The sequence below is a fragment of the Chiloscyllium plagiosum genome, unplaced genomic scaffold, assembly GCF_037043375.1.
Source record: "Chiloscyllium plagiosum isolate Xiang-an unplaced genomic scaffold, Cpla_swu_hap1 HiC_scaffold_28, whole genome shotgun sequence".
NCBI classification, from domain to species: domain Eukaryota; kingdom Metazoa; phylum Chordata; class Chondrichthyes; order Orectolobiformes; family Hemiscylliidae; genus Chiloscyllium; species Chiloscyllium plagiosum.
Window position 1 is genome coordinate 30,431,124 of NW_028270166.1, and position 27,887 is coordinate 30,459,010.

Genomic DNA, 27,887 nt, shown 5'->3' on the forward strand with positions numbered 1-27,887 from the left:
TGCTAACCAGTCTACCCTACAGAACCTTGTTGAAAGCCTTGCTGAAGTCCATATAGATGTCATCAGACAGCCATAGCTAGCTATTCCTTTAGATCTCATATTCAGGCAGAAATCTAATGTCATGTGGTGTGTGGAACCTCAGGACATGAAATGGGATGTGTTATCTTTCTGACCAAGGTGTTGATGTGAGATAAGCTGATGATCATAAATAGATCACATCGTACCTGCAGAATTTAATGAATTTTTATTACAGTTCTTGGTATTTACATTGTACACTACAATCACAGGTACTTGTGTGTCTGAGTGCAAGTAATTTAGATGCACTATAGCACAGTTCCTTCAGCATGTCACATTGCACGAAGACAGAACTCTGTAAGATGGAGACTGACAGCATTGTATTATTAGGTCATATGGCATGATACAGTGATTTCATAATGAACATGTCCCTTAAAGATATGTTGCTTATCTGCTGCGAGATATAACACAAGTATTACCAATGGTAAGAACGTGGGCGGCACGGTGGCACAGTGGTTAGCACTGCTGCCTCACAGCGCCAGAGACCCGGGTTCAATTCCCGCCTCAGGCGACTGACTATGTGGAGTTTGCACGTTCTCCCCGTGTCTGCGTGGGTTTCCTCCGGGTGCTCCGGTTTCCTCCCACAATCCAAAGATGTGCAGGTTAGGTGAATTGGCCATGCTAAATTGTCCATAGTGTTAGGCGGGGCGGTGTGGACTTGTTGGGCCGAAGGGCCTGTTTCCACACTGTATGTAATCTAATCTAATCTAATCTAAAACATTTACCTCCAGCAGAGTGTTTTACCTGATATAGCATACTTATTGATCTTCTGCAATGTTTGAAACAGGCACAGATATTGTGGTATTGAAGAATTCCAACAGATCTTTCTTAAAGCTACCTATTATATACCATAATTACATGCCTTAGGCACATTTGACTGACTGGGCTAACATTAAGTGGTTTGGTTACAAAAGAGGACTATGCTTCCAGTGGAGTGTCATGCATCAAATGATCTGAGGGAACACGGACCTTGAGATTTAATACCCTCGGGTCGCAAAGTACGATACAGTGATGATGTCACAAGCAGATTTTTTTAAACATATATATATATATATATATACTGCCTGTGTGGAGTTTGCACATTCTGCCTGTGTCTGCGTGGGTTTCCTCTGGGTGCTCCGGTTTCCTCCCACAGTCCAAAGATGTGCAGGTCAGGTGAATTGGCCATGTTAAATTGCCCGTAGTGATAGGTGCATTAGTCAGAGGGAAATGGGTCTGGGTGGGTTACACTTCGGAGGGTTGGTGTAGACTTGTTGGGCCGAAGGGCCTGTTTCCACACTGTAGGGAATCTAATCTAATCTAATCATAATAACTGTGAGACATAATATTACACAGATTCCAGATCTCTCCAAAGCTCAGAATTTGTATACTTCCAAGTACAGGAAAAACTACACATTTTCCAAAACCCTCATTTCCTCCCTCAGAAACTTGCCAGCAAGAGTACAGCGACAAGTTTTGTGTCTTCCCCAGTGGAATGGGATCCAGAACGATCCAAACATATTTAATCACCAAGCTGCCACTTTCAAAGGGAACATTCATCCTTCCCCACCACTCCCTCATCCCACACCATCCCATACTGTCACTGAGTCCAGAGTAGATCAAGCACAAGTGAAGAGATAACAGGGTAACCATAGTCCTGCAGTTAACCATAGGCCGGGAGTTAACATTTGTTTGGGTTCATTGACAATGATCACTTTAGGCCATCTTACTTCCTCAATGAATTGGAATAGTTCCATATCTCAGTAGAAGATAATAGTCCAGAAATCAAACCCTCTGGCGTCCACAAGGTTATATGATTAAAAATAATCAAGAACAGCAAATGAGAATGTTAGCCTTTATAATGAGAGGATTAAAAGCTGCAGTTGGATATTTTCTTCTGATCCCAGTGTCTTGGGACAAAGCTGCTATAACTGGAATATGATCCAAATGTTTCAACAAAGTAACACCAACAAGCTAAATTTAAGCAAATTGCTACATCAATGGAACATGTCAGATAACTCAGGCTGATGTTCCAGCTCTGTAAACATCAACACAACCTCTTATTTATGGGAAAAGTTACATACTGTCAACGTTGAACCTGCTAGTGACTGAGAAATAATGTTCAATCTGAGAGAGATCATTTTTTGTTAAACAAAGGTATTAAGAGATATAGGCCAAAGTTACATTAGGCCACAGATCAGCCATGATCTCACTGAATCATAGAACCTATTCAAGGGGCTGAATAGACTACTCCTGTTCCTATGTACCAGCCAATGAGTGGCAGATGGCCAAGGCCAAGAGTTAAATGATAAAAGCAAAATTCTGAATTTGTGTCAAACGAGATTCATAAAATTAACTGTTTCTCTATCCACAGATGATGCCAGACGTGCTGAGTTTCTCCACCATTTTCTGCATCTGGTCCAGATAGCCAGCCCAAAAACACACCAGTGACCATCAGTGAGGACAGCCCATGACCACCAGATGGCAAGTGTCACCCACCGGTTGGTTGGCACGTCCCAGTCTGCGAGCAGTAAGCGGCATGTGCCAACCTGTAACTCCCAAATGCTGAGTGTAAATTATTCCTGATCAAATGCCTCAGGTTGGTGTGAAGGAATTGCACAAGCCTGGGCAGTCAATCCATTATCACCAGTGTTTGATATGGCAAACATGGGACAGACAAATAGTTACAGTCCAGAGGCTAACGCCAAATATCTACAATGTAGGGCTTACACTAAAAGTCTTGGTGTCATAATAAGAAAGGGTAAAATTAGATTTAAATCACCGCATCTCGTGTTTCATTTGGTCACGCTGAAAACGCATAGTGAGATGGCATGTGCACTTACACCAGTATCCATTTCCCTGTACTATAACTATTCCCTTCTCTATACAAGCTCACCACAACCCCTCTACCCCACCTGGCCTGATGGTTTTACTTCTTGGTTTCCACATTTAAAATGTGCAGTGCCATCCAGGAAAGCCCAGGACTCCACACTAACCTGTCACAACCATCCCCTGGAAATGACTGTACAACCGGGTGGGTACATATATGGCGCAGAGCTTAGTGTCAATTATGACAAAGGGCTGGGCAGCCAAAACTCTATAGTTTAGATTTATGCATGTAATTCGGTTTAACATTATGTAACAATCATCCATCTGACCCAAAGAGTCTGGTTTCTTCTATGGACTGCACAATCCCCTTTTCACCAGTTTGACTCCATTTCATCAGGTATGAGCTACAGTCCTACGAGAGTTGATAAATGAGGCAGCACTTTAAGATAGCTATCTGGTGAAGGATGTAATCAAGGGCACGAAAAAGGCACAGTATTCTTTAACATTGTGACTAATCAGAAAAATCTTAATTGTATCTTCATCCCTATGCATTCCAACGTGCATAATCATGCATCTTGTACTAAACATAATTGCTGCCCACGGGCTAAAAAATGGTGATGACACATGAGTGAGATGCCGGGGAGAATATAAAAACTGTAGGAGAAACAACATGGCAATTAGAACATGAGTTTTTTTAATGAAAGAGACTTAAACTCAATGGCTAGAGGAAAACCCATTCGGTTTAAATTCCGAGTAACTTTAAGGTATAAAGTAGCATTTATGTCACATCTTTTAGCTCCTGAAGATGGTCCCTATGATTGGTTTTTATATTTTGGTATTTCTGTTCTTTCCTTAGTTCTTCTATGTTGTTTATTCTCCCAAAAGAAATCTTCAAGTTTCATTGATGTAGGAATGCAATTTAAATATTCCATAACTGGAAACGTACATATCCTTAAAGCAATGAATCCCATAGGGTGTAAAGTGATGTGGGCTACAGTGAGATGGGAGGCAGAATCAGATGGGCAGTCCACCAAGGCCAATCATGAAATCTCACTCCATCTTTCGTGCATTTCACAAGCAATGAGGTGAGTTTCTTGCTATGCATAACATGTTGCTCATTTGAGGGATTAATGCATGTTAAATACCTCATTGATGGCCCAACTTGCCTCATTAGTATTCAGCTTCCTACCTTATAAGACTCACCAAACAAGTCAGATGTTGGGAAAATTCTGACTTGGAATTCAAAGCATTCACCTTGTGGATTCAGCTTGCTGCTTGCTCCCAACAATCTCCATGTTGCACACTCGGCAACAATAATATTTCAGGATACACTCCATGGACACTGGCATTAATATGTATCAGCCTCTTAAGAACCTTTGTGGCACATCTCCATGTGCAGTATGCTTCTGCATTCTAATACTGCATCTTAGGCTGTTCCAGAAACTCACATTGTAATGCTGCAGCAAGGGCACTCTGTGTACAGGGACACATACCCAGCTCAGGGACTGGGCCAGGCTGCATCTCCAGATGCTGCCATAGCACACACTCACTTTGAGCCTATCTGGATGCTCACACCATCTTTGCCTTTGCCCTGATTTTTTATGCTTTAAACCCCTCAGCCAGAGATATCAGGTTTGTATTACTTGTGTCTTACCCAACACAGGCACAAAACCAGGAAACTGGTCATGGTCTCAAGTTGAGTCAAGAGGGATAGCCTTTGCTCAAGACGTCCAGCAAGCCAAGGGCAGTCTCTGAAACCAGTCCAGGGCCACTCAAGGCACCAAAAGTCAAGATTTTCTCTACATAAGAAGTGAGGAAGTGAACATCAGCCAATCCACCACCCATCTTTACTCTTTTTGCCCTATTGTGGTCTGTTTCACTCATGGAATGAAAGAGAAGCGTGTATGAAGGGAGACAAAAGTGGATGGCATAGCTGTTACTTTTGGTGCAGGTAGGAGGCTGACTTGAGTGAGTGAATAGATAGCAAAGAGAGTTTACAGGATTAGAGGTGTTGGGAGGGTTGGAGACAGACGAGTGATTAGTGAGAAGGGTAAAGTATAAGCTTTGGTGGGAAGTCTGTATAGTAGGTGAGAAAAAGTGAGTGTGAGATGTTCAGAGAGAAGACGGTACTTATGCTGATGGAATGGAGAAGGTCATTGACCATCTTCCCACAATGCTGCACATTCCTCCAGATGGCGAAGTCTGCTTTAACCCAGATGGCAACCTTGAACCGGGCTGGCATGGTCTGCTGTTGTGAACTTCTCTGCTCGTCCTGATGGAAGAGCAAGAGACCTGAGCACCACTTCATTCAGCAGGATCTCCAGGATCCTGCCCACAAAGCAGAGGGACAATTCCAGACTCCACACCTAACCCCCATCTGTCATGTTAGGGCAGAGGTCAGGAACCGTGCAGGGCAGCTCTGGACTGACTGTGCTTGTCCAGGTGCACAATGGGCACTCAAAGATAGCACGGGTGAATGTTGGTGCATTTGGGATATCTACTGAGTGGCTAGATGTCCTGAGAATGACACATGGTAAGATGGAGCTAGAATCAGATGTGAGAGATGGTATAGATGTGGGGTAGGTAATTAATGAAATGAATTTAGCAACTTATGGGAGAGAACTCATTCGGCCTCGTGGCAAAAAATCCTCTAATAAAACTTAACACAACTTTGTCTTAACCAAATAAAAGTGAAATTCAGCCCTAGTAATAAGGAAACATACCAAAAGTTGATTTACATAGTCTAAAATTATCAGTTACTCTAAGGGAACCTGCAACAGACTCTAAACACATTGAACCACAAAGACCAAAAGAGAAGGGAAGTAACACACTCCCTGAAGCCAGGTTCAGAGTGAACCAAAAATCTCCATGCATCAGAATTACACATGGTGTAAATGGTCATTAAAATTCACTCATCACTGACCAGTCAGCGCTCACTCCTAATAACAAAATAGACACATATAAAGCCAGACTTCGAGACAGTGAGACAAGGAGCAAGACAAACAAACATAGAGAAAGTAACAGAGTCACAGAGAAGGGGAAAGAGCTACAGAGACAGAAAGACAGACAGGGAAAGAGTTTATGCGAACAGTCCCAGCAAATTGGACATTGCATGCAACAACAGCAAATGTTCAACCCTAATAATTACCACATAATAAGTAACTAGGAATTCTGGGCAAGTACATACTTCAAATTTATTCACTGACTTAATCTGTAAAAACATTTAATTCAAGTTTGATTGTTGGCCTGTGCTAAGGTAAGCAACCTAACTCAGGGGAACAGTAAAGGTGCTACAATTCAGCCAAGGCTAATGACAGCTGTTGGAAAGGGAAGCTGTATGGACAGAAAGATGTTGCCTCTCCTAATAACTCTGGTAACCACTGTCGAACATGATTAACTATCCGAAAGAGCTATCAGAAGGCAGCTGGGAGCCATGGATTGCATACATCAGCTAGAGCCATTGTGAAAAAACAAAGAAGAAAACAGAAGAACTGTTCCCCTGAGTTAGGTTGCTTACCTTAGCACAGGCCAACAATCAAACTTGAATTAAATGTTTTTACAGATTAAGTCAGTGAATAAATTTGAAGTATGTACTTGCCCAGAATTCCTAGTTACTTAGTATGTGGTAATTATTAGGGTTGAACATTTGCTGTTGTTGCATGCAATGTCCAATTTGCTGGGACTGTTCGCATAAACTCTTTCCCTGTCTGTCTTTCTGTCTCTGTAGCTCTTTCCCCTTCTCTGTGACTCTGTTACTTTCTCTATGTTGTTTGTCTTGCACCTTGTCTCACTGTCTCGAAGTCTGGCTTTATATGTGTCTTGAATTAAAAGCATTACAGACAAATATATAAACCATTTACTGAAAAGGATGACAGCAAAAGAATAGTGCTTTTTAAAGAATATCGGGATGGAAATGAACACAGGACTGTGACCTTACACTTGGGGATGGGTCAGGGCATCTTACTTGTTACACTCAAATAGGAATGTCACTTAATAGATATTGGCAGGTCAAATGGTTATTGAGGAACAAACACAAAAGTTTGATTCTGAACCTCAAGTTCACTGGTGTCCAAGCAACCAAATCCAAATTGAGCAGCTGGGTCCCAAGATTAGTTGTCCTGATCAATGCACCTCTACCTGATTTCAGGAATGAGTCAGGGTAAGCTACAGAGGGGAAAATACTGAACTGAACCCACTGTGGGAGAAACATATGTCACCCTCTCAACCCCCATCTCTCCAGCTCTACACACAACCCGTGTCTCTGCTCCACATGCTAAGAGTTCTAACCTCTTCCACATCACCAGTTATGGAGGCTACATCTTCTCCTGCTTGGGTACCAAGCTCTATAAATCCCTCCATATTCCTCTCAACCTCTCTCTCTCTCTCTCTTTCTCTTTCTCTCGCTCTTAAAATTTTCCTGAAAGCCTATCAATTTGAGCAAGGCTTTGATCAACTGTCATAAAACCTTATTACATGCCTTGCCATTAAATTTCATTGGATTCTTGCTCCTATGAAGCACCTAGAATTTCCATCAGTTTGAAGGCACTATATAACTACAAGCTTTTGTAAAAAAAACTTATCAATGAACACAGAACAATACAGCACAGAACAGGCCCTTTCACCCTTGATGTTGCACCGACCTGTGAACTAATCTAAGCCCATCCCTACACTATCCCGTCATCATCCATGTGCTTATCCAAGTACCATTTAAATGCCCCTAATGTGGCTGTTAACTACATTGGCAGGCAGGGCATTCCACGCCCTTACCACTCTCTGAGCAAAAAACTCGTCTCTGACATCTGTCTTAAATCTATCTATGCCTGCTCATACAAGCCAATGTCATCATCATAGGAAAAAGACTCTCACTGTCCATCCTATCTAATCCTCTGATCATCTTGTATGTCTCTATTAAATCCCCTCTTAGCCTTCATCTCTCCAAGAAAACAGACCCAAGTCCCTCAGCCTTTCTTCATAAGACCTTCCCTCCAGACCAGGCAATATCCTGGTAAATCTCCTCTGCACCTTTTCCAATGCTTCCACATTCTTCCTGTAATGGGGCGACCAGAACTGTACACAATATTCCAAGTGAGGCCGTACTAGCATTTTGGACAGTTGCAGCATGACATTACGGCTCCAGAACTCAATCCCCCTACCAATAAAACCTAACACATCGTGTGCCTTCTTAACAGCACTCTCAACCTGGGTGGCAACTTTCAGGGATCTACGTACATGGACACCAAGATCCCTCTGCACATTCACACTACCAAGAATCTTCCCATTGACCCAATATTCTGCCTTCCTGTTATTCTTCCCAAAGTGAATCACCTCACATTTATCTGCATTGAACTCTGTTTGCCATCTCTCAGCCCAGTTCCGCAGTTTATCCAAGTCCCCCTGCAACAATCTTCCACACTAACCATCACTCCACCGACTTTAATGTGCAAACTTACTAACCCATCCACCTATGCCTGCATCCATGTCACTTATAAAAATAACAAACAGCAGTGGTTCCAAAACATGTCCACACCACTAGTAACCGGACTCCAGGCTGAATATTTTCCATCAACCACCACTCGCTGCCTTCTTTCAGAAAGCCCGTTTCTAATCCAAACTGGTAAATCACCTCCAATCCCATGCCTCCACATTTTCTCCAAAAGCCTACCATTTGGAACCTTATCAAAGGCTTTACTGAAGTCCACATACACCACGTCAACTGCCCTACCCTCATTCACATGCTTGGTCACCTTCTCAAAAAACTCAATGAGGTTTGTGAGACACGACCTGCCCTTGACGAAACCATGTTGACTATCTCCAATCAAATTCTTGCTTGCTAGATGATTATAAATCCTATCTCTTATAATCCTTTCCAAGACTTTTCCTACAACAGATGTAAGGCTCACGGGTCTATAATTACCTGGGTCATCTCTACTGTCCTTCTTGAACAAGGGCACAACATTTGCAATCCTCCAGTACTCTGGTACTAAACCTGTAGGCAATGACGACCCAAAGATCAAGGCCAAAGGCTCTGCCATCTCCTCCCTCGCTTCCCAGAGAATCCTCAGATAAATCCCACCCGACCCAGATACTTTCACACCTTCTAGAATTGATAACACCTCCTCCTTACTAACCTCAATGTTACATTCAATTAATATGAATTGTATTGCTCACATGTCAGTTACTTTCTCATGAATTCTGTACATGTTGCAGGAATCAAAAAAATGAAAGCAGTTAGATTCTCTGAAACAAACACAGAAATTGCTGGAAAATCTCAGCAGGTGTGGCAGCATCTGTAGAGAGAAATCAGAATTAATGTGTTGGGTTGAGTGACCCTTTCTCAGTTCCTCAGTTCTGAAGAAGGGTCACTCAACCGAAACATTAATTCTGATTTCTTACCACAGATGCTGCCACACCTGCTGAGATTTTCCAATGATTTCTGTTTTTGTTTCTGATTTTCAGCATCTGCCAGTCTTTCAGGTTTGTTTCAGTTAGATTCCCTGGCCTGGGTTTATGCCAGACCCAGTGGAAAACATTCTTTTGTCATAACGCAATGCATCTCCATAGCAACAGAAATTCCAAAAGGTGGGAATCCTAGCTAAACCCAGTATCTCCCACTTTAGCGGGGCAGTTTGTAATGCTTGGTTCATGGAGACTATTCCAAGGACCAGCCCCCCTCACTGACATCGAAGTTTGAAATCCCTGGCATTTGGAACCCAGAGTGTGGAGCTTAGACTAGGTCAGGGCAGGTCCATTCTCAGTGCATTTCTTTTTAATAATCAGCATACTCTTTTTGAGAGCTGAAGTAGCCCCACACATGTGGGGCAGTTATCATGCCATGGTAATTTTGAGTTGGGATTAGGCATTCTTTGTGGGTAGGGGACGGAGAGGGAGGAAACTCAAGTATCCTTTGGCTGGGTTGCAGTTTAGTGCCCTTTGGGACTGTTAACAGTGGAAAAAACAGTGCTTAAGCCGCTTGGAACTGTCAGGATCTGTCAAGAAAAGGCAAACTGGCAAGAAGCGTCAATCTGTGTGCTTTATGAACAAGAGCACTTTTCACATTACAATGCAGCCTGCAATACTGAATGTTAAGTGATAGTAATACAGTTTTTGCTCCTAAATACACTAATGATATTCAACATGGTATGGCAGGTAAATGCAGAAGAAGGGTGTGGTGGAATGAGGCACTACATTGACATAGGTGTATGAGAGGGCCATGCAGATGTTAGAGTGTTACAGGGTCATGAGGAGATGGCCGCTGATGTATTGAGGACATTAGGCTGAATGGATCAGACATGGAGAGTCTGAGGGGTGAAGGGGAGTGAGGGCTGTTTATATTTCTCCTGTTTTGAAGAGGTATGTTTGGATTTTGTCCTCGGTCACCTTTGGAGGAATATAGTATTCTTTTGGATTGTGGAGAGAGGAATGTTAGTGTATAAAAAGTGCATAAACTCATTGAATCAGCTAGAGTTGTCAAGGAAGCTTACAAGAAAAAGTCGAGTTTAAAAAACAGTACTATATATTTCAATGTACCTGTTTATTATTGGGTTTGTGAAATAAGGCCAATTGCCCAAGCTATAATTTTTATAATGGGAGTGTCTTATCAAGTGTACATTTTGCTAGATAGTTTTAACTAATATTTGAATGTAAATGTTTGTTTACCTGAATCATTGAGCACTTAAATGAAATTCCTGTTTACAGATGGGTTAGACAAAGGACCAATGTAGTGAATCATTTTTGCATCAATTAGAAGCTTTTTCAAAAGTGACATCATCAGTAGACTGATAACTGTGTCCACAAGTCTGCTCCACGCTGAATAACGGGCACAGTGGCAAGGAGAGGAAGGGCAAAGTGTCATGGAAGGTACGAATTGGCACTGAAGTGGTATAGGAATTATAAAGGACCATGGTTGGGTGCATATGGTGTATGTTGGATCATGAGAGATGTGTAGTTTGATGCAGAAGTATCAGGGGGTCATGGAATGGATAGATAGACATAGGGTGATATCGGAGTGTGGCGGTTCATAAGGATTGTGATAAAGGACATAGGTTGGCACAGGAGTCATGATGGATCATGAGGTGGAGACAGGAGCATTGATAGGCATGCATGGGAATGGAGAATGAGAGGAGTGAGAGGAAGAGAACAGAAGCATTATTTCTAAAATTTAGCTTTGAATGTTGAACACAATGCCAGAGCCCCCAGGAAAGCTTTCAACAAACAGAACATAGAATATTACATCATTGTACAGGTCCTTTGGCCCTCGATATTGCGCAGACCTGTGGAACCAATCTGAAGCCTATCTATCCTACATTATTCCATTTTCATTCATATGTTTATCCAATGACCATTTAAATGCCCTTAAATTGGCGAGTCTACTACTGTTGTTGGCAGGGCATTCCATGGCCCTACTACTCTCTGAGTAAAGAAGCTACTTCTGACATCTGTCCTATATCTATCACCCCTCAGTTTAAAGCTATGACCCCTCATGCTAGCCATCACCATCTGAGGAAAAAGGCTCTCACTGTCCACTCTATCTAACCCTCTGATTATCTTATATGTCTCAATTAAGTCACCTCTCAACCTTCTTCTCTCTAACGAAAACAGCCTCAATTTCCTCAACCTTTACTCATAAGACCTTCCCTCCATACCAGGCAACATCCTAGTAAATTGCTTCTGAACCCTTTCCAAAGCTTCCACATTCTTTCTATAATGCAGTGACCTGAACTGTATGCAATACTTCAAGTGCAGCCGCACCAGAGTTTTGTACAGCTGCAACATGACCTCTTGGTTCCAAACTCAATCCCTCTACCTTCTAAAAGCTAACACACCGAATGCCTTCTTAACAACCCTATCAACCTGGCTGGCAACTTTCAGGGATCTACATACATGGACACAGAGATCTCACTGCTCATCTGCACTGCCAAACATCTTACCATTAGCCTGGAACTCTTTATTCCTGGTGCTCCTTCCAGGGTTACCTGTCTCATCACCACCTTCCCCATTCACCCACAGGCTGAAAGGAAGCTTGACAGCCACTTTTACAGGTCTGGATTTTTTCCCACCTCTGCATACCTGCCCTGGGAATTCTGAAAGCATCAGCAGTAACAGGCAAGTAGAGAGGCAAGCAAATAGCACGACAGCATCAGAGCTGAAAATGTGTTGCTGGAAAAGCGCAGTAGGTCAGGCAGCATCCAAGGAACAGGAGAATCGACGTTTCGGGCATAAGCCCTTCTTCAGGAATGAGGAAAGTGTGTCCAGCAGACTAAGATAAAAGGTAGGGAGGAGGGACTTGGGGGAGGGGCATTGGAATTGCAATAGGTGGAGGGAGGTCAAGGTGAGGGTGATAGGCCGGAGTGGGGTGGGGGCGGAGAGGTCAAGAAGAAGATTGCAGGTTAGGAAGGCGGTGCTGAGTTCGAGGGATTTGACTGAGACAAGGTGGGGGGAGGGGAAATGAGGAAACTGGAGAAATCTGAGTTCATCCCTTGTGGTTGGAGGATTCCCAGGCAGAAGATGAGGCGCTCTTCCTCCAACCGTCGTGTTGCCATGGTCTGGCGATGGAGGAGTCCAAGGACCTGCATGTCCTTGGTGGAGTGGGAGGGGGAGTTAAAGTGTTGGGCTACGGGGTGGTTGGGTTGATTGGTCCGGGTGTCCCAGAGGTGTTCTCTGAAACGTTCCGCAAGTAGGCGGCCTGTCTCCCCAATATAGAGGCCACATCGGGTGCAGCGGATGCAATAGATGATGTGTGTGGAGGTGCAGGTGAATTTGTGGCGGATATGGAAGTGTTCCTTGGGGCCTTGGAGGGAAGTGAGGGGGGAGGTGTGGGCGCAAGTTTTGCATTTCTAGCGATTGCAGGGGAAGGTGCCGGGAGTGGAGGTTGGGTTGGTGGGGGGTGTGGATGCTGCCTGGATGCTGCCTGTTCCTTTGATGCTGCCTGACCTGCTGCGCTTTTCCAGCAACACATTTTCAGCTCTGATCTCCAGCATCTGCAGTCCTCATTTTCTCCAGCACGACAGTACCAGCCAAACTCATTCAAATTGACTCAGAATTTGCATTATTTTGAATAAAATACCATGCTGCACACAGTGATACTCAACGCTTTCCTACCTATTAAAAGAGTTTCACTTCAAACATGTCCCTGCATGAGGGAGCTTATGTTTTTGCAGTACCGTGAGGTGAGGTGGTAGGACGGTGTGAAGGGAGAGATATTGAGCTTCATGTATCTAACTTTAAAACATTCTCAGCTCAAACCAGCCTGCAAACAACTTACTGATTATAGATAGCCGTTCAATAACATTTAAAAGGACATGTAGAAATAATATTGAAACAGCAGGATAAATACAAAACAGAAACCAGCAAAATCATGCCAAACCAATTTGACCTTAACTCCAAAGTGAAGAGGGAAAAATGACCACCAAAAATCCTGCAAGTGGAAAGGAATAATAGGATGAGAGAAACGTTAATGAGAATAAATACCAAAAGATGCAAAGGTAAGTTAAATGAGTGTAATGATAGCACAGGAGATCTGTATAAAAGCAATTCCACAAAATATAACAGTAAGAAGCTGCTTCCTGTTTTAATCCTAAGAGGGCAGTCAAAAGAAAGCTTAAAGAGGCTTTAAACTGAGGAGGAGTACAAATTAGCTGAACAATTCTCAATGATTACTTCATCCAAAGCATGCGTAGGACAGTCATCATCTCCACAAAGAAGAAGCAAGTCAAACAACAAAGGCACCAATTTAAATACTAGACAGACTAAAGGGGTTCAAAACAAACAAACCCTTGGTGGGTAAAATGGTATTTATTCCAGAAGCTGAGAAAGACTAATGGCGGAGATTTGCAAGTGATTAACAGTTGTTGTTATGAGGGAGAGAATAACATGGGCATGGATAGGAAAAAGGCACATATGTCCACATTCAAAAGTGGAGGGGAAACAAACGACGCATCTCCCATGGCCCACCAGTGGCAATGACAATTTTGTTCACCACTGTGAAATTAGCAGGTGTAAATTTAAGTATGTGCCTAATAATAATCAGGTAAACTGGGAGAAATTCAGAAGAGGAAGATCCTGCCTGAACCATCTTCTTGACTTCACTAGGAAATGACATCCCATAGGATCTGTACGAAGCCCAATAGCATGTTGTGCCTAGACTCCTAAAACACAGTTCAAGTTCCATATGAAAAATGATTCTTACTCTCAAAGCTGTGAAAATTGAAGTTAAATTGAGAGCCTGGATAAGAAATTGGTGGTGATGTAGAACACAAAGGGAGGTTGTTAGAGGAATTATGTCAGGGTGGGTAAGGCGAGTAGTTGGGGAGCCCATTTATATCAATGACTTGGATTTAGCAGCGGCATGATTCCTGATAAATGGGTTTACAGTCTTTCAGCATTTACTGAATGTTTTTAATATGTTTTAGCTCTAACAATCAAACATCTCTCTGAACTGCACTCCTTTGTAAATGTTGTAGACAACAAGACACCAGCTTTTCACCTCAGCAAATCCACCTGCTGTTTCACAATCTTACCTGTCTGTAACCAGTAATCTCTTTGAATCTATCTTGTAAACTGTTAAAGCAACAGACCCCCGCTGTGTTAAGTATGATACTATTGAAATTGAATTCCCAAAACTAAAAATATATATTAAAACATATGAACTATGGAACTAGATACTCACAACAGAAAAATGGAAAGTAAACTAGTTATCTTTTCAGAAGATACTGAAGCAGCACCAAGGGAGGAAACTCAGAAATGAACTGGGCAAAAGACTACCCTTCTGAAAAGCATATTGAGACATTTATCTGAACTAAAAGGCACTGTATAAATGTTTGCTATTTACATGAGTATTACAATAGCAAATGAAATGCAATACGAATACTGCACAATAGACATCTCCACAAATAGTGTTGCAATATCTAATGATATAGTCTCCACATTCCTCAGCCAAATTCTTCAGCTAATGGTAGAGCAGCAATTAACGAAGCCAATGGAATGCACAATTCATAAAACAAGTTACTGCTTGAAAGCTCTGGCCAGTTCCAGTCACTGAGACGTAAGGGAGACATTCCAGTATTGAGACGATATAGAGGAGCTATGAGATGAGACTTCATCTCACAGGTTTCAGCAACAAAAAAGGGCTTTATGCCTCTAAACAAAGTGCAAGAGAAGCAATATATGAATGTACATACCTACAATTTAGGAGTGGGAGTAGGCCATTGGTCCTACAAGCCCTCTCTTCCATTCAATTAGATCATGGCTCATTTGATTTTTTTTTTGTAAATATATTTATTAGCAATTTTTTTTAACTTTACAAACATATAAAATTATTGAAAAAAATCAATCATAAATATCAGTATAATAAAAAGAAAAAAACCCCACAAATTACAATACAACTACTATCTACTAACTATTAACCTACTCTATAATACAAAGCAAACCCTAACACTGTGCAAAGCAACACCAAAACAAAGAAAAACAACAAAAAAAACACAAAATACAGAACAGCTATGCTCGGCGCAAGGCTCCCAAACAAAGGAATGGGGACATTGTATACATACCCGTATTAACTTGGGAGACCCCTTCCAGGGCCCAGGGCTTGACAAATCTAACCATCCTGGTTAAACAAATGCCCTAGTTAAGATAACTGATAAATCTATATCCAAATAACCCAAGTAGGGCTGTCATGTCTTATAAAAATTGTCTGTTGTGTGGTGCACCACGTTTGTGAAAAAGTCCAAGGGAATGTGCTCCATAATTAATTTCTGCCTTCCCCGCAAACTCGGCGGGTTCTCAGACACCCAATTCATCAAAATATTCTTCCGTGCACAATATGCAAAAATATTAAATAGTTTCTTCACATGCCCATCTAAAGATGGTAAATTCGGTAGACCTAAGAGGAGAGATATCGGGTCTACTTTGACTTCAGTCCTCAATATGCTCCCTACCTCTCCTGCCACAGCGCTCCAATAAACACGGAGCCTGTGACATGTACAGAAGCAATGGGTAAGAGTACCTACACTTATTATACATTTGGGGCGCACTGAAGATGCCCCTTTTTTAAACTTTGCCAGACGGTCTGGTGCCAGATGAGCCCTGTGCAGAACTTTTAACTGCATAGCGCATGTCCTGTTACAGATTGAGATCTTTCGAGTATTCTCCCAGGTTTCAGAAGAGATCTCCACTCCCAGCTCTTGCTCCCAGACCTCACATAACCGGTTAATATCCTGCCAGGTCCTGCCACCCAGCAGGCGATAGAGGGCACTAACTGAAAGGGTGCTTGTGGAACGTAGCAACAACCTCTCTGTATCAGGCTTATAGGGCTTAGTGAGAAACGTAGTCTTCTTCTAGATGAAATCCCTAACCTGAAAAAAATGGAAAAGGTCTCTGCTGGGCAACCCGTATTTGCAGCTCAGTTACTCAAAAGACATCATAACCTCCCCCTCAAACAAGTCTCCCAAATTAGAAACTCCTCTCGCTGCCCATAGTTTGAACCCTGAGTCCATCATCCCTGGTCGGAACCCTGGCATGCCAACTGTAGGTGTAAGTGGCGAAGTCTTGGATAAACAACCCTCACTCTGACGCATTGCCCTTCATGCCTTGACTGTACTAATGACAATGGGGTTCTGGCAGTGGTCCATAACTGTCCTCATCTTATCCATGAACAACAGGTTAATAAGAGGGCACTTTGCTTGGGAAGTCTCAATATCCAGCATTATTGAGTTTGGATTGTTACCTGTCCAATCGCAAAGGACAGCAGGGAACCCAAATGGTACCTCCTGATGTCTGGGAAATCAACTCCTCCCCCTCCTTGAGGCAACTGCAATTTAGTAAGTTTGATGAGGGGCCGCCCAGACAAAGGAACCAAACCACCCCATAAGTTTCTGCAGCGTTGACCTGGGAAACGTTATAGGGAGCAAACGCATGGGATAAAGCAAACGAGGAAGAACATTCATCTTAATGAGAGATATTCGGCCCAGCCATGAAATTGGAAGAACCTCCCATCTCTGGAGATCTCGCCTAATATTGTCGAGCAAGTGAGCAAAGTTAGTCCGAAATAACAGATCAAACTTGGGGGTAATAAAAATGCCTAGGTACCGGGGCCCTGCTTGTGACCACTTAAAATGGAACTTAGAGCCACCTTCAACTTCTGGCACATCCTTAAGTTTCCCCAAAGGCTTAGCCTCCGATTTTGCAAAGTTAATCTTATATCCTGAAATAGCCCCAAATGAATTGATACATTGTATCAAATGGGGTACGGAGGTCATCAGGTTCGATAAAAACAGAAGGACATCATCCGCATACAGTGTAATCTTGTGTGCCCTCGATCCTACTTGTGGAGCAGTTATGTGGATGTTCTAACGAATGGCCTCTGCCAGCGGCTCTATCAACAACATTTGCAACAATGGTGAGAGGGGGCAGCCTTGCCAACTGCCCCTACCAATCGTAAAATTCCCAGACTTCACCCCGTTGGTGATGACCGCGGCCAGAGGGTGGCGATATAAAACCTCCACCCACTGAGCAAAGACTCCACCCAACCCAAACTGTTCTAAGACATAAAAAAGATACGGCCATTCCACCCGGTCAAATGCTTTCTCTGCATCTAAGGAAATTACCAACCCCTGAATTGATTGTTGCTGACAAACTTGGACCACATTCAGCAATCTCCTAATATTATTACAGGACCTACAGCCACTTATAAAGCATATCTGGTCCTCTTCAATAATATGGGGCAACACCCTTTCCAATCTCAGCACCAGGATCTTGGACAGAATCTTGAAATCTGAATTTAATAGAGAGATGGGCCTGTATGAGGCACAATCCTCAGGAACCTTCCCCTTCTTAAGAATTAAGGAAATATTAGCTTCTCTCAAAGATGGTGGTAGGCGTTCATGCATATAGAAGTGATTATACATCTCCAACATCAGCCCTGACAGAATCCCTATAAACTCCTTATAAAACTCACCCAGGAGAGCATCAGGGCCAGGCGCTTTCCCACTCTGACGTTGCCTAGCTGCCTCCTGTATTTCCTGAACTGTCAAGGGGACATTAAGGAAAGAGGCCTGTTCCAAGGTTACTCCTGGGAGGTCCAGGTTCTTAAAAAAGGTCTCCATTTTAGCACTCCTGTCTTTGCAACCTTCAGACTGATACAATTCAGAGTAAAAGCTCCGAAAAGCATCATTAATCTTTTTAGCATCGTATGTAAGGACCCTGGCGCTGTCTCTGATTGCAGTAATGGATTGGGGAGCACGATTTTTCCTAGTCAGGTATGCTAAATAATTCCCCGGCCTATCCCCATATTCGAACAGCCTCTGTCTAGCAAAAGCAAGTTCTTTCTTTGCGTTTTGTGTCAGTATTGAATTCAAGGCAGCCCGAAGGGACGTGATCCGTTGTAGCTTAGTCACCGAAGGCCGCGCAAAATGTGCTGCCTCCACGGCTTTCAACCGCGTCTCAAGTAGACGCTGCTCTTCCTCCTTCTGTCATTTCCAGCTAGCCAAATAGGAAATAGCTAATCCCCTAGCGCAAGGCCTTAGCAGTCTCCCACAGCATGGACGAACTACTAGCCATGCCTGAGTTGATAGTCAAGAATTCCTGAATCTCCTTCAAAAAGTATTCCATGTATTTGGAATCCTTAAAGAGAAAAGGGTCCAAATGCCAGTACCGCAAACCTAGCCTTTCACGCTTGGCTTTAACCTCCAAATATACCGCTGCATGATCAGAGATAGCTATATTCCTAATTTTACAACCCATAATCGAATCCAGAAGGGCTGAGGGAGCCAGAAAGAGGTCAATCCTCGTGTGACATTTAGGTGGGTTTGAAAAAAAGGTGAAGTCCCTGCCGATAGGGTGAAGACATCTCCAAATATCCACCAGCCCCAACTCCTCGCATAAGTCAGCCACCTGCTTGGCCTGCAAAGAAATAGTTGGGGGCCCACAAGGCATCCTGTCCACTGTCGGATCCAAAAGACAATTAAAATCCCCCCTATAATAATGTGCCGTGTTCCAAAAGCACTCAACTTAGAGAAAGCACTAATCAAAAATTTGAAGGAATGTGCCGGAGGACAGTAGACATTTAAAATGCCATATTCCTCCCCATGTATCAGGGCTTTAAGTATCACAAACCGTCCCTGCTCATCTTTCACCTGCTGTAATAATGTGAACAGAAGATTTTTCTGGATAAGTACTGCTACTCCCCTACTTTTAGTAGTAAAGGATGAAAAGAATACCCGGTCATAACCCCCCTATTGTAATTTCAGGTGTTCCCCATCATCAAGATGGGTTTCCTGCAACAAAGCGATATCAACCCTTTCACTCTTAAGGCTAGAAAGTACTTTTTTCCTTTTAATAGGTGAATGACTTCCCTTAATGTTCCAGGTGCACCATTTAATAAGACATTTAGCCATATCCCCTTTCAGACACCCTTGAACCCCTCAGAGGGAGAACCCCGCTTACAAAGCACTGAGCATAAGTAAATAAAGACTCATAGAATCGAAAAACTATATATACAAAAACTACTCTAGCATAACTATAAACAACTATTACTATCAAAAAACTACAAAGAAAACCAACTATAGAACCTTGAGTGGAAGACTCATCCCTCTGCCCATAGGGGGCACTCACCCTACCCATCCCCTCCTTCACAGCTCCTTCAAACCTGGACTGTGCCCCAGCCTTAGGCCAGAAAAAAGCAAGGAGATGGTCCTTAAATCAACAGAAAAAAAGACAAAGTCAGGATGAGCACTCCACCCATCCCTGGCTTCATGACACCCCGACTTGTGACTAAAAGAGAAGCAGAACAAACAAACAAAAAAGGGGAGAGACAACAAAGAACATCCACAACATTTCCCATCAGAACATCCAGTTATTTAAAAAAATAGGAACAATTTATTCCAAAGTCTTTTCCCCCCTTTCCAAAAAGGAAATTATTAGGGAGAAAGAAAGGAATAAAAAAAAGGAAGGGAAAACATGGGGAAAAATAGAAAAGAGAACAAACATTAACCATATTCTTCAGGCCAATCCATCTATTTTAAAGTGCCCACAAAGTTTTTAGCTTTATCCGCTGAGTGAAATGTATAACCTGAGTCCTTGTGGCTGAAACAAAGTACTGCGGGGTATCTCATGGAGTACTGGATGCCCAGATTCCTCAACCTCTTTTTTTAACTTCATTGAAGGACTTCCTCTTTCGGATTACAGCTGCTGAAAAATCCTGGAAAAACATGATTTTTGATCCCTTGTACAGCAGCACCTGCGGATCTTTTCCCAGGGATCTGGAAGCTTCTATGACTTTTGCTTGTCCTTATATGAGTGGAAGTGCACTAGGACCAAGCGAGGACGCTGCACCGGCCCTGACCTGTGCACTGTAACCCGATACGCCCTTTCCATCTGCAGCCTGCTGGACTCTATGTGAAGGCCCAAAACGTTTGGCAGCCAGTTTTCAAAGAAGCTGACTGGCTTCTCACCTTCCTCATCTTCAGGGAGCCCGACAATTCGGAGATATGGTTTCGCAAGGCCTGCACCTCTCGCTCCAGCACGTGGATCCGACTGGATGAGAACTCCATCACAGCTCCCAAGCCTTAGTTCAACCCTCCACCTCCTCCAGCCTCTCTCCGAGGCCCTGGATCTCCTGCTCATGCTTCTGCAGCATGGATGTGATAGGTCGGACCTGGGCACGAATCTCCCCACGGATCTCCTCAATAGCAGCCGCAACTTTCAAGGTAAGTCTCTCCATCACCGCAGCCAATTCCTGTGAGTCTGTCAGGTCCCCAGGGGGATCAGGAGAGGCTGCTGCTGCTGCAGTCTCTGGTATGCCTGGTGCTGCAGGGGAATGTCCTCCCTGCTGCTGTTTGCTTGCTCCTTTTCCCTTTGGCAACCTTCCCACTCCCAAATATTAACAAATGTGTGTTCTGTAAGGTTTTAAACTAATATTTCCACCACATAAGTTGGCCAGGGATGGCAAAAGAACACCGGTATGCCTTGGCTGTTAGGCAGAGCTTGTCCACAGCAGTCCTACAGAATCGCCGCCATCTTGCCGAGTCCTCGGCTCATTTGATTTTAACATCAACTCTACAGTTCTGTGACCGATGATGACATCTCAACCTTTTGCTTATGAAGAATCTACCTACCTCACTTAGCCTTAAAAACCTTCAAAGATTCTGCCTTCACCATCTTTTGAGGAAGCAAGTTTCAAAGAAACACAACACCCAGACATAAATAAATTCTCCTTATCTCTGTTTAAATGATTAACCTGTTTTGATTTTAAAAAGCAATCACAACTAGTCCTCCCACAAAGAAACCAGCCTTTCTAGATGCAACCCGTGAAGTTCCCTCTGGATCTTTCATACTTCAATCAATCAAATCACCCTTTATGCATTTAAACTTCAGCAGATACAGGTCTAGTCTGTCCAGCCTTTTCTCAACAAACTTCCCATCCATTCCAAGTATTGATCCAATAAACTTACTTTGAACTGTGTCCAATGCATTTACAGCCTTCCTTAAATAGGGAGATCATATAGAAGTATGATGGTACACAGTATACAAAAGTTAAATCCAGGATTCCAGTTAAGGTAAATCCAGATTCAACTGCCAGAGTAGGACCCAGAGCTGGTAAGAGGACAATTTAAGCTAGGATCCAGTCAGGGAGAAGCTTGTAACGTGGTTCATATCAGAGGGAGGAGGAGATGGAGTTTTATGGAAGAAATCTCAAAGTTGAGGACATGGACAATACTTCTAGACTAAATGAATCATTGTCAAATAGAGTTTCATTTAAAGGAAAGCCAGTATGAAATTCTTAAGACAAAATGAATTCATTTTGTTGGAATGTTTTAATGAGGTAATATGGAGCTGTGCTGTGGATGTGGTGTGCACACAGTCTTCTAGAAGGCACTTGATACAGTGCTGCATGAAAGATTTTTGAACAAAGTTAGAGTTCATAGAACAAAAGGGACAGTAACAACATGGTCAAAGTTTGTGCGAAGATTTGTAGCTCGGGTGCTCGTTGTTGTGGTTCTGTTTGCTGAGCTGGGAATTTCTGGTGCAGACGTTTCGTCCCCTGTCTAGGTGACATCCTCAGTGCGTGGGAGCCTCCTGTGAAGTGCTTCTGTGATCTTTCCTCCGGCATTTATAGTGGTTTGTATCTGCCGCTTCCGATTGTCAGTTCCAGCTGTCCGTTGCAGTGGTCGATATATTGAGTTCAGGTCGATGTGCTTATTGATTGAATCTGTGGATGAATGCTATGCCTCTAGGAATTCCCTGGCTGTTCTCTGTTTGGCTTGTCCTATAATAGTAGTGTTGTCCTAGTCAAACTCATGTTGCTTGTCCTCTGCGTGTGTGGATACTAAGGATAGCTGATTGTGTCGTTTCGTGGCTAATTGGTGTTCATGGATGCGGATCGTTAGCTGTCTTCCTGTTTGTCCTATGTAGTGTTTTGTGCAGTCCTTGCATGGATTTTGTACACTACATTGGTTTTGCTCATGCTGGGTATCGGGTCCTTTGTCCTGGTGAGTTGTTGTCTGAGTGTGGCTGTTGGTTTGTGTGCTGTTATGGGTCCTAGTGGTCGCAGTAGTCTGGCTGTCAGTTCGGAAATGCTCTTGATGTATGGTAGTGTGGCTAGTCCTTTGGGTTGTGGCATGTCCTCGTTCCATTGTCTTTCCCTTAGGCATCTGTTGATGAAACTGCGAGGGTATCCGTTTTTGGCGAATACATTATATAGGTGTTCTTCTTCCTCTTTTTGCAGTTCTGGTGTACTGCAGTGTGTTGTGGCCCTTTTGAACAGTGTCTTGATGCAACTTCTTTTGTGTGTGTTGTTGCGTGTGAACTACGAAAGCAACCACCCCAACACACACAAAAGAAGTTTGCATCAAGTCACTGTTCAAAAGGGCCACAACACACTGCAGTACACCAGAACTGCAAAAAGAGGAAGAACACCTCTACAATGTATTCGCCAAAAACGAATACCCGTGCAATTTCATCAACAGATGCCTAAGGGAAAGACAACGGAAGAATCAGTGTTGAAGAATTTCAGTAATGAAGTTGGGACTGTTCCCCTTGGTGAAGGGAAAGCTCAGGTGAAAGTGGGTACTGCAGATGCTGGAGATTAGAGTCTAGATTAGAGTGGTGCTGGAAAAGCACAGCGGGTCAGGTAGCATCAGAGGAGCAGGAAAATCAACGTTTCGGGCAAAAGCCCTTCATCAGGAATGAAGAGAAAGCTCAGATGAGAGATAAATCAAAATTCTCAAAATCATAATAGGTCTGGACAAAGTAAATTGGAAGAAAGTGCTCCCATTCATGCAACAATCTAAAACAAAAGTAATTAGTAAATGCAGCAAAAATGATAGGAGGAAAAGCTTTTATACACAAATGCTTAGGGTATGGAATACTTTGTCTGAAAGTGTGGAGGAGGTGGATTCAATTAAGGCATTCAAAAGCGAATAAGATAATTGTTTGAAGGAAACAATGGACAGGGTTCGGGAGACGACAGAAGAATGACAGTGAAATTCTAATTCCAAGAGCATGCACAAACATGATGGGTTGAATAGCCTCCTTCTACACTGTAATAATTCCCTAAAAACTGAAGGCACAGCAACCAATGTTGGAGTAAAGGGAACAGAAATATGTATGAGGCCAAATTGGAAGACAATTAAATGTCTGCATATTGTACTTACTGATTAGGCACTGCATAAGTTAGATCTGGTTAAAGGATTCTATTTTCTCAAATTAGGTTAACTACAAATCAAAAATAAAGCTCTGTCCACATTGCACCATACGTTAAAGGTGTGGTACAGTATTAGTTGTATACTGAGTAAACCTCTCACTACAGTGTATAATCACATTCTCATGCAAGTTGTACAGTAAAGTTATTTGTAAATGAGCTCCAATAATGTACCTCAGCCCCAACATCAGACCACCAGTCATTTCCCTCTCCAAATGCACTGCTAGATTCCTGCATCATGTTGACTATTTCGTCCCAAATTTGGGACATGATTGCATTGTCATTGGTCTGCGACTGGCTCGTACCTAGAAACGATGTGGCAGCGTGTTCCTTTAGTCAATCCACAGTACTTACACACATTGTACAGGGTTATTTCGGGTGCATATTTAAATTGCATAGGTTTTACCCTAAAATATTGTTTTCCTTTCACATCTTGACTAAACTATGTTCAATGCTATCTGGTTTAGGCATCATGTCTCCCAAGATAATTTCCAGTATTGCTTCATGCTTTAAAATATGGAGACGGCAGGCTAAAGCGGAACTCCAATTGTGGAAGTTTGTAACTGTTCCAATGACACCTGCTGGGTTTGTGTAAGGAGCCTAGTCGCCCAACTAGAGACTTTTTTTCTCTTCAAACGCAACTGAAAACGGTGAAAGGGGATCTCTACCGAATAAAATCGTGGATCAGAAAGGATGACCGCTTTGAGCTCAGCGAGCGGTGGATGAAAATCAAATCCTGGCTGGAACTCGGGGCGTTGTACTGTCGGCGCTCAATACCACTACTCCACTGCACTCTAGGGGCATTACCCATCACCAGTCTCCAATCCCAGCTCACGGGCACTGCCCTCTCACCTGCTCACCAGCTGCAGATACTGTTGCCTTTCCCCGAAGGTGAAGGAAGCCATAATCCTCAGGGTATACCTAATCCTTCGCAGGTTGTCCGGAACCAAGCTCCTCTGCTCCACCGGTCTGACACAGCAACCTGCTCAGAAGTGCCGGGTAGGAGGAGCCACTGCAGGGACAGGCGCATTCAACTAGCCAAGAGAGGGCAACGGACACCAATGGGACAGAGTCAAGCCCCTCATTTCTTGGTTGTTTTGGGAGCAGATTGACAGAATTGGCTAGAAAGACTCTGTGGAGACCTAGAGCTGTCATCGAAACAAGAACAACCAGTTGGAAACACGCACAACCAGATTCCTTTCATTTCCTGATTTGGAGATGCCGGTGTTGGACTGGGGTGGACAAAAAAAATCACACAACACCAGGTAACAGTTCAACGGGTTTATTTGGAAGCACTACTCCTTGATCAGGTGGTTGGGGACTGTACTCCATACTCCAAATACACCTCAAGGACCAGCGCTCCGAAAGCTAGTGCTTCCAATTAAACCTGTTGGACTATAACCTGGTGTTGTGTGACTTTTAACAGTTCATTTCCCATTGCTGATATACCACACATACCTTGCTCACAATCTGCAACACGGTCAACACTAGCACTAGCAACTCCCAATCCCATCAGCGAAACATTCGACAAAAAAAAAGTTTGTACACCTTACTTTGCTCTAATCTTGCCATAAGTTTAGACTAGGGGAACTGCAGATGCTGGAGATCAGAATCGAGAGTGTGGCGCTGGAAAAGCACAGCAGGTCAGGGAGCATCCGAAGAGCAGGGGAAATCCGACCTTTAGGGCATAAGTCCTAGACCAGCCTAATAGAACCTTAATTTAGTTGAAAGCCAGTCTAATCCTAACCAAAATGAACTCAGATCTAACTAAACAAAAGCAACATGCTGAGGATGGTGGAACTCTGAACTAAAAACAAAGTGCAGGCGAAACTCAGCAGGTCTTCCCAAGAAGTCATTCTGGAACAGGGAATGCTGGAGAAAATCGGCAACATTTGTGACGAGAGGAACAGATAAATGTGCCCAGTCCCCTCTGGCTCTTCACTGAATTTCTCCGTCCACAGATGCTGCCAGACCCGTTGAGTTTCTCCAGCTTGTTTTTTGTTATTCCAATCTAAGCACGCCGGTCACCTAAACAAGCGCTTACCTTTCTCATCCAGAACATTCCAGGATGCAACTCTCTGTTCCAATCCAACCAGAAAGGCTGCAGCAAGTATTTTAAGAACACACCTCCCTCCCACCACTTGGTGAGCATACCTGGGAAAGAGTGGTCAATTATGTCTTGCCACATTCCTTACTAACCCAATGATAAATTAGCAGCTGCTCCAAGGTGAGAAAGATACAAACGACGGAACAGTGAATATTTTTGGATGCGTGAACTTTAATTGAAAATGAAGATTAATTGAATCAGTGGTTAGCACTGCTGCCTCACAAAACCAGGGGCCTCGGGTTCGATTCCATTTTTGGATGACTGTCTGTGAGGAGTTTGAACATTCTCTCCGTGTCTGCCTGGGTTTCCTCGGGGCGCTCTGGTTTCCTCCCACAAACATGTGCACGTTAGGTGGATTGGCTATGCTAAATTGTCCACAGTATCCAGAGATGTGCACGCTAGGTGGGTGACAGGGATAGGGTGGGGGGGTCTGGGTCCGGGTGGGATGCTTTCAGAACTTTCCCGCATTGTAGGGATTCTATGATACTGTATTGACCAACTCTCATCACTGTGAATTGAACTGACAAAATCGTGCGCCTTAAAACGTGAATGGAATTTCCTTCCACTCAGCCGCAATAATTATTAAAATGGTTTGCATTGCATACAATATCCTGAAGGGGGAGGGGGGGTGGAAGGGCACTTTCTTTTTCAGACATAGGAGAGTGCTGTAACTTGATACCCAATCAGTTAAAGCACGATGTAGAATAAAGCTTCCAACCCTCCCAGGTCTGGCACAGCATGGGTTACAAAAGTCAATTTTCTTCCCCAGTAACGTTGGTTCCAGCACTTGTACGTTGCAGGTATGTGATATTGTTCCATTTTCCACAACAGGCATCATTTAGCCTGATATTGCCCATTTTAGCCGTACACTTGGAACTTTTTAGTTCTATGCAAATTTTGGGTCCCATATTTGAAATAGTGATTCATTGTACTGTATTATCCATTGTTTTCTGTTTTGAGTTTCACTGCTCTCAGTACAGGTTTAGCCAGATTTTTACGTCAGGCACACTGTTATCACAAGTGCATGCTGATCAGATTTTTAAAAAAAGCATTCTAGAAAATAAAGTTCTTCAATTTTCACAGCTCCACCATTCCTACAATATTACTCCATGACTGCAATGTTTCTTCATGAATCGATGTAAAACCTAAGTAATTAATACACACCTTAGATGCTTGGGCTCCACTGTCAAGTGAGAGTTAACAGAATCCTGCTGCATAAATGTTGCTCAGGTTATACACCATAATGCAAAGCTTTCTCACGGGTAGAATATAATACGCTTTCTTAAAACAAATTGTCACAAGGAACTTGTAAAATTACATGTACAATTTAGCAGTCACATCACAGAAACTGCACATTCTCAGTAGAATGGGCACAGCACCAGAATCCACACCACCACCTATGAGAAAGCCATTGAAATCAATAAGATCCACGTCCAGTCATCCTTCAGTAGTTACAAGTGCTTCGAGGAGAAACTTTTAGGGTATAGGGTACAGTTTTATAAGACTCTTGATGTTACTGCACAAAAAGAAATGTGATGGAATATTCTCCACTTGCCTGGATGTGCTATAATATCCTAGACAAAGAAGCCCACTGATCAGCACACCATCCAACACCTACAGCATTCATTCCCTGCTCTGCAAAGTGGTCCACTGAGCATCATCTACAAGGCACACTGCTCATTAAGAGTCCCCTGACAGCACCTTCCAAACCCATGGCTTCGATCACCCAGAAGGAGGACAGCAGATCCTTGGGAACACTGCGCATTATCAAGTTCCCGTGCAAGTCACACACCATTCTCAGTTGGAATGGCTTTTGTTACTCCTTCAGTCACTGCATCAAAATTCTGGAACTCTTTTCCAAATAGCATTGTAGGTGTACTGCAATGCAGCAGTTAAAGAAGACAGCTCACCACCACCTACTCAAGAGCAATTAGGGATGGATAATACATTCTGGCCTAGCTAGCAATATTCACATCCTAAAATCTAGTTCAAGATTTCGCTTTACAACTAGTATTTAAGAGATAGAACCTGATCATCTTTACAAGTATAATAATGTAGTTATAACACAGACAACAGTAAGCAATTCAGTCATTCTTGTAAACATATAATTTTTTTAAAATGCTGACTTACTAATTACAGGTTCCCAGCATACACCCAATAACTCACTTACTATGTGGCAAAGTAACTGAATGCAGGGAAATGACA

General features: G+C 43.1%; 1 protein-coding gene across 2 annotated transcripts in view; it reads right to left on the bottom strand.

The window, feature by feature from the left end:
• Nucleotides 1–24,663, bottom strand: part of LOC122565276 (dedicator of cytokinesis protein 7-like) — a 194,365-nt gene extending 169,702 nt beyond the window's left edge. For both annotated transcript variants that reach the window (XM_043721062.2, XM_043721061.2), the window contains exon 1: nt 24,428–24,663. In XM_043721062.2, the coding sequence (XP_043576997.1) occupies nt 24,428–24,480 (53 nt within the window). In that variant the 5' untranslated portion in view covers nt 24,481–24,663. The remainder of the gene's footprint in view (nt 1–24,427) is intronic.
• Nucleotides 24,664–27,887: the final 3,224 nt, after the last annotated feature.